At 31.3% G+C, this 7,729-nt stretch overlaps 1 protein-coding gene across 7 annotated transcripts; it reads left to right on the top strand.

Annotated features, from left to right (window-relative positions):
- The first annotated feature begins 200 nt into the window (after nt 1-200).
- On the top strand, nt 201-6,845 carry LOC306857307 (uroporphyrinogen-III synthase-like). Of its 7 annotated transcripts, none has more exons than XM_079397189.1 (10): nt 201-311; nt 574-657; nt 733-816; nt 2,073-2,211; nt 3,648-3,719; nt 4,466-4,540; nt 4,620-4,703; nt 5,564-5,649; nt 5,780-5,878; nt 6,422-6,832. In XM_079397189.1, exons 2-10 carry the CDS (start codon nt 583-585, stop codon nt 6,545-6,547), a joined length of 840 nt encoding a protein of 279 aa, XP_079253315.1. In that variant the 5' UTR covers nt 201-311; nt 574-582; the 3' UTR covers nt 6,548-6,832. The 7 variants fall into 7 exon arrangements, with proteins under 7 accessions (XP_079253315.1, XP_079253316.1, XP_079253317.1 ...); XM_079397190.1 differs by having other exon boundaries at nt 218-323; XM_079397191.1 differs by having other exon boundaries at nt 238-311; nt 2,073-2,169; nt 6,422-6,844.
- Nucleotides 6,846-7,729: the final 884 nt, after the last annotated feature.

Genomic DNA, 7,729 nt, shown 5'->3' with positions numbered 1-7,729 from the left:
AATAAATGCATACCTTGAAAAGAGGATGATTAACTTTACATGTATAATGTGTGGTCTGTTAGGTAAATAACGGAGTTTATATCACACAATTCTGACTTTATATCATGCATTTTTCCTGGAAATGGTGAGAAAGGTCTGAATTGTGAGATTTGTACTTCCCCTCCAGCACCAGTAATAAACATTAGCCTTTATGGACTTTTATTTTGAAAAGTGGCACAGTTCAGTTTGTAAATGCGTCCTGCTTCACTGCTGTAGTTTATATAATATCATTCACAATCATGCGGAAAGCTGCACAAACTCACTCACTGCAAGTATGTCATGATGTATGTTTCCAACTATTATTAAACTAAATCCTTCATGCATTATTACTCTTATCAGCTGCATGTCTCGTGTTATAGTTCATAATTCAATGCATTAAAACAGAAGATCCTCAGTGCCTGTGTTTGCTGTTGTGTTGTTGTTGTTGTTATCAGTGTGTGACAGATGGGCGTTGTTGTATCAAATGCTGAGATAAGTTCATTCAGCAGAAACTCCTTCAGAAAGTATTAAAGCATTGCACACATTGTCTTTCAGTGCTTTTAGATGCCTGCAAACATGAAAGTGCTTCTTCTGAAAGAGCCTCGAGAGAGTGAGAATGAAGCAGACCCTTATATCCAGGTAATATCTCATGATGTCTGATGATATTCATAATAATGCAGTGTTTTGAGAGTGTGATGTGGGTGTTTATTTCAGGAACTGGCCTCATGTGGACACACGGCTTCTTTGATTCCGGTTCTGTCCTTCAGATTTGTGTCTTTAGATGATCTTTCTGAGCAGGTGAGTTTGGAAACTGCTTCTGGAGCCAGCTGTTGAAAAGTAATCCGATCGGATTTGGGGCAAACATTGAAAATGTGTTGTTCAAAGGATTCTGAATAGGATTAGATCACAAAATACAGTCTTGGTTTAGACGCCTCAGTTTGTGCTGTTTTACACTTTAGTAAGATTGGGATAAAAAACTGATTATTCTGATCAGCAGAAGGGTGGATTTCAGGAACAAAAATGGAATAAAACTTTAAAACTGGTCCAAAAAATACAACATTTGTAATTAGTGCTGTCAAATGATTAATTGCATTCAAAATAAGTTTTTATTTGCATAATATATTTATTACGAAGGTATTACACACACATACAGTATATGTTTTAAAATATTTACATGTATATATTTATATTCATATAATTTATATTATATATAAATTAGTGCTGTCAAATGATTAATCGCGATTAATTGCATCCAAAATAAAAGTTTTTGTTTATATAATATGTGTACTGTGTATATTTATTATGTATATATAAATACAAACACATGCATGTATATATTTAAGAAAAAATATGTTATGTTTATATATTAAATATATATACATAAATGTATACACATGTAAATATTTTCAAAATATATACTGTATGTGTGTATTTATATATAAATATATATATATATATATATATATATATATATATATATATATATATATACACACATTACATTTTAAATTTAAATAATAATTTATTAAAATAATAAATATACACAGAACACATACATATATTATGTAAACAAAAACTTTTATTTTGGATGTGATTAATCGTTTGACAGCACTATTTGTAACATCTAATGTAACAGCTGTCAATATCAAACAAAAATATATTTAATTCAAAGTTTTCTCTCTTTTTAATCACTGATTGTAAACTACACTGGCACAATCATCAGAGGTAGTTATTTGTGTAAATGCAATGAAAAACATTGGCACTTTTTTCCCCATCTCGTTTTTTCCCATCATCATGTCCCTTTAGGGTCTCCGTAGAGAACTAGTAATCCAGATTTGGTAATCTGGAAAAGTGTGTATCTGGATCAGGGTGATGCAATCCAGTTTTGCTTTGAAAAACCAGCACAAAGTAAGAAGGGTTTCCTGAACCTGGGATTTCCAAACACAGATCATTCTGATCCAGATTCAGTATTTTGAACAGCTGGCCCCTGAAGTTGAATAATGTTGTTGTGGTTTATTAGAAATGAACTCTTTGTGCTTGTGCTCTAACACCAGCTCTTTGAGCCCGAGAGGTTTGGAGGTCTGATCTTCACCAGCCCCAGAGCCGTGGAGGCCGTCAGGACCTGTTTAGACTCTCAGAAGCACAGACAGAGTGAGTCTGGATCATCTGCGCTTCATGAGAACCTTTGGAGAGGTTTTTGCTTCTTATTAATATATGATTAATATATATATAAAATTACATTTTAACAAAAGAGCAACTCTTCCATATAGAATTTACAACTGCAGTGTTATTTTAGTATTATTGAGATATTATTATAGTTTGTATTAATGCTATCAAATGATTAATCACATCCAAAATAAATGTTTTTGTTTACATACACTGTAAAAAATGATAAGTTGACTTAACTTAAAAAGATTTGAGGAAACCAGTTGCCTTAACATTATTAAGTAAATAGTAATTAAATTTGACAATTCACTTAACTTATTTTTTTATTATTATTTACTTAATAATTTTAAGGCAACGGGTTTCCTAAGTCAACTTATCACTTTTTACTGTGTAATATATGTGTGTGTGTATTGTGTATATTTATTATGTATATATAAATACACACACATACAGTATATATTTAGAAAATATATTAATATAATTTATATAATATATAAATATATTTAATATATAAATGTTACATATTTTTCTTAAATATATACATGCATGTGTTTGTATTTATAATAAATATACACAGTATACACATATTATGTAAACAACTTATTTTGGATGCAATTAATTGTGTGACAGCACTTATATATGTATTAATATTTTGAATCAGTTTTTAGTTTTCTATTTTAATTTTAGTTAATGTTTTAGTAGTTTTGCTCTTGTCATTTTTAGCTGTTTTATATATATATATATATATATATATATTTTATTCATTTTTCATTATATTCATATATATAGTTTTTATTCATTTTTATCAAATTAAGCCAAATTAAAACGAGAAATGTTGGCGTGGCAACAAGCTGAAATAAAAATAAAATATTAAATTAATAAAATAAAAATGAAAAATTCTATATTTTATTTACACATAACATTTATTTTATTTCAAGTAACGAAAATGTTTTTAATGGTTTTAATAATAGTTTCAGCTATAATTACATATAAATAACCTTGAGCTACAATACAAGTTATAAACTGTATTAGTTGCGATGTGTAAGTGTGTGGAAGGAAATAATCTTTCAGATGTAGAAACTCGAGGGGCAGTGTATTATAATTATATTAATTCTCAAACATTAAAGCAGTGTTTCTGACATCTTACACGGTGCAAGCAACCACAAGGTCATGGGTTTGATTTCCAGGGAATGCATGAATTAAAGAAAAAGTTTAGCTTGAATGCAATGATAAAAGCATCTGTCAAATGCATGCATGTAAATGACTGATCTCAGTAAATACACTGATCTCAGCCACTAGAGGCCACAGTTTCACCACTTTTCATCACTTTTCATAATAAATGATTGGATGCATGACAAAGATTATAAAGACAGTTCAAGAAAATGCCTGATTTTGGACCATTGTGACGGTTTAGCATAGTATTTGTAGTATTGCAGTTAATTTGCGTTGTTTTTATTCTACAGAATGGGACGCAGTGAAAGACAAATGGAATGAAAAGTCAGTTTATGTGGTTGGAAAAGCGACAGCATCTTTAGGTATGAAATCATTTCATACACAAACACACTTCTGATGGAACCGAGCGAGTTATTATCTATCAGGAGATTATGAAAGAGTATTTTCCTGTCTGTGCTTTGACGAACACAATGGCAGCACATCAGAAGGTTTCTCACACACCGCTGGCGCTCACACGTCCCTGACGAGTGTTTTAAGTGCCCTGTTGTTAATGAAGGAAGTGTGTTTGTGGATCACCAGTGTCCTGTCACCTGAGTAAATCTGCTCACACCTGCATGATGTACTGAACACACCTGTGCTCCGTCACCACCAGATGATAATCACCTTCCTCTCTCATCCTCATCGTCTGCTCTGTGTTTCTCTGCTACTCTTTTCTCTGTATTTGAATGTTTAAAATCTACACATTTTTTTAGAACATGCCAATGTCATATTTTGCCCCAAAACCAGAATAAATTATATAAATTATAGATATATATATATATACACTAGTGCTGTCAAACAATTAATCGCATCCAAAATCCAAAATAAAAGTTTTTGTTTATATAATATATGTGTATGTTTATTATGTATATATAAATAAAAATGCATGCATGTATATATTTAACAAACATATGTTGTTTATATATAAAATATTGATATATAATATAAAATATAAGGATATGAATATATAAATGTATAAACATCTTCCAGTAATGAAACCATTTCATGTAATGAAGCTTGTATAATTGTAATAAAGCTTTAAATAGCTATTTTCTGCTGAAATGTTTAGTTGTAGATTTGGGTCTGAATCCTCTGGGTGAAGATACTGGAACCGCAGACGCTCTCGCTCTGCTCATCCTACAGAGTATGACCCCTCTCTGATGACATCAAAATATTTCAGAATTACATGAGTCTTTGTTAATGTTGTGTTTTGTTAAACGCAGGAGAAAATCAAGAGATTCTGCCGCTTTTCTTTCCCTGCGGCTCCATCAGACGTGAAGTTCTGCCCACCGCGCTCAGAAAGAACCGTGAGAACGTTTATTACTCATTTACCAACACTTTCAGAGGATTTACAGATATTAAAGATGCGACCTTACAAAGTGCAACATTTTTTATAAAAACTCATTTATTAATGTTTTTAATGCAGTGAACATTTCATTGTTGTTGTCTTTTTAGGGTTTAATTTCACCCCAAAATAAAAAATTATATTATCAAAAATATATATTATATTATATATGTGACCTTGGACCACATAAGCAACAATTTTTTTAAATTGAGATGTATGCATCATCTGAAATCATTTGAATAAATAATCTTTCCATTGATGTATGGTTTGTTATGATAGGACAATATTTGGCTGAGATACAACTATTAGAAAATCTGGAGTCTGAGGGAGCAAAAAAATCTAAATATTGAGAAAATCTCCTTTAAAGTTGTTCAAATTAAGTTCTTAGCAATGCATATTACTAATCAATAATGAAGTTTTGGTATATTTATGGTAGGAAATTTACAAAATATCTTGATGGAACATGATCTTAATATCCTAATGATTTTTGTCATAAAAGAGAAATGTATAATTTTGATCCATACAATGTATTGTTGTCTATTGCTACAGATATACCTGTGTTACTCATGACTGCTTTTGTGCTCCAGGGTCACATTATTTAAACTGTATTGAATTTAAATATTATATTTAAATTATATTGAAACTCCAGAATGAAGCTTTCCGTTTGCAATATGAAGTCTAATTTTTTTGTTATGATTATGGAGTAGAATATGACTTTGACATGCACATTTGATGGGTTCTGTTGCCCAAAACTAATCCTAGAAATGATTTTCTTCTTGCATTTGAATCAGTATTTCTTTATTGTTGTTGTTTCTGTGTCAGATATTCCTCTGGAGACCCTGACCGTCTATCAGACATCTGAACATCCTGATCTGCAGAAGAACATCACGGACTATTTCACTCAGCAGGTGTGTGTCAGAGACCTTACATCTGTCTGTTCATGATAGCGCTGTCACTCACCTGTGTGTCTGTGTTTGTGTGTGTGTGTGTGTGTGTGTGTGTGCGTGTGTGTGTGTGTGTGTGTGTGTATGTGTTCAGGGCGTCCCGGCGAGCTTGGCGTTCTTCAGTCCGTCCGGAGTGACGTTCTGTTTGGATTTGGTGAAGAGACTCTCAGGATCTCAGCTGGAGCAGATAAAGGTACGACACACAGCATCAGAGAATAAATGTGTCATGTATTAACCCTATAAAGCCTGCTGTATCATATTTCACATATATGTGTCCCTGGAGCACAGAAGCAGTCATGAGTAACACAGGTATATCTGTAGCAATAGCCAACAATACATTGTATGGATCAAAATTATACATTTCTCTTTTATGACAAAAATCATTAGGATATTAAGATCATGTTCCATGAAGATATTTAGTAAATTTCCTACAGTAAATATATCAAACCTTAATTTTTGATTAGTAATATGCATTGCTAAGAACTTCATTTGAACAACTTTAAAGGTGATTTTCTCAATATTTAGATTTTTTGGCTCCCTCAGATTCCAGATTTTCAAATAGTTGTATCTCAGACAAATATTGTCCTATCCTAACAAACCATACATCAATGGAAAGATGATTTATTCAGCTTTCAGATGATGTATAAATCTCAATTTCAAAAAATGGACCCTTATGACTGGTTTTGTGCTCGAGGGTCACATATTATATATAATAAATGATCATTGTGTTCTTCAGTTTGCATCGATTGGCTCGACCACGGCAGAGGCGCTGCAGTCGTACGGACTGACGGTTAGCTGCTGCGCTGAGAAACCCACAGCCAAACACCTGGCCGCCGCCATCACACGCGCCCTACACACCTGACCTTTGACCGCCACCGTCGTGCTTTTGCAGTAGACCTTAGATATAAATAATGAACTTTTAAATATGCGATTGCATTAATATCTCTCTTATCTGTATCTGTTTTGTGGCTGTATATTATTATATATTATAATCAGCTTCTTTTATTTAGTGACTTACACTCAGTTTTGTCTGTGTTTGATGTTGAATGTGAGTAACTCTGAGTCTGAGATTATCCATGTGAAATGCTGGCTTGGACATCTTTTCTGTTGTTATAACTGAAGGATTTTTATTTGCATTATTTGGATGAAAAATAAAATGGAAAAAAAATGAAATTGTGTATATTGACCTCATTTAATGTTGATGGGCATAACTTTAAATTGCATTTCGTTTTTTAATTACATTTATAATGATTTAAATTGTATTTAAATTCAATTATATATTCTGCTCAATGTTAACAGGCAGAAATTTAAATAAATTTAAACTATTATATTTGTAATTACATCTAACTTAAATTTAATGTCAATAATATAAATATTTTAATTTTATTTAAATAATGATTATTTTCAAATGTATATCATAATATTATATTAATATATAATTATTTATAAATAAAGGTTAAATAAAATAAATATTCTATTCCATGTTGACCAGAAAATTAAATAATCTTAAAATGTTTCATTTTTAATTACATTTGGAATTATTTTAGTATTTTTTTAAATATGTTTTTAAAGTGTATATTTACTTCATGTGGATGAGCAGAAATTTATTTATGTTTTTAATTACATATATAATTTATACTTATTTACATTTATACTTTCAAGTATATATTTCAAGTTTCAAAAACCCTTAAAATTGTGCATTTTTAATACATTTATAATTTAAGTTTATTAAAATAATACAGTTGTATTGAAATGTGTTTGTTTATTGATGTTTAAACTTTTAAAGTTCAAGTTCAACTTTTAAAAACCCCGTCTGGAGTCCTCTCTGAATCCTCTGCAGGTGGTCATCTGGGCTGCTCTCAGAGTTCGCTCACGCCTGGTTCCTCGGAGACATTCATTGATGATGATGAGCACTTCACCGTCCCAAACACCGGCAGCGGGATCAGTCTTCTCAAGGTAACGCGAGAGCATGCACAAACCTATTCTACACACCTGACTAGGCTCACTTTGTTGAGCAAAAGAGATTGAATTAAAATTTTGAAAA

Source organism: Barbus barbus, assembly GCF_936440315.1.
Source record: "Barbus barbus genome assembly, chromosome: 38".
NCBI classification, from domain to species: Eukaryota; Metazoa; Chordata; class Actinopteri; order Cypriniformes; family Cyprinidae; genus Barbus; species Barbus barbus.
Note: the sequence above shows the minus strand (reverse complement) of the source record. Positions and strands in the feature narration are given on the sequence as shown.

Bases quoted from the DNA above. Each gene is read 5' to 3' on its own strand.
- LOC306857307 (XM_079397189.1), top strand. From the start codon at position 583: ATGCCTGCAAACATGAAAGTGCTTCTTCTGAAAGAGCCTCGAGAGAGT. The intron at 817-2,072 runs GTGAGTTTGGAA...CTCTAACACCAG, and splicing joins TAGATGATCTTTCTGAGCAG to CTCTTTGAGCCCGAGAGGTT. The intron at 2,212-3,647 runs GTTTTTGCTTCT...TTTATTCTACAG, and splicing joins TCATGAGAACCTTTGGAGAG to AATGGGACGCAGTGAAAGAC.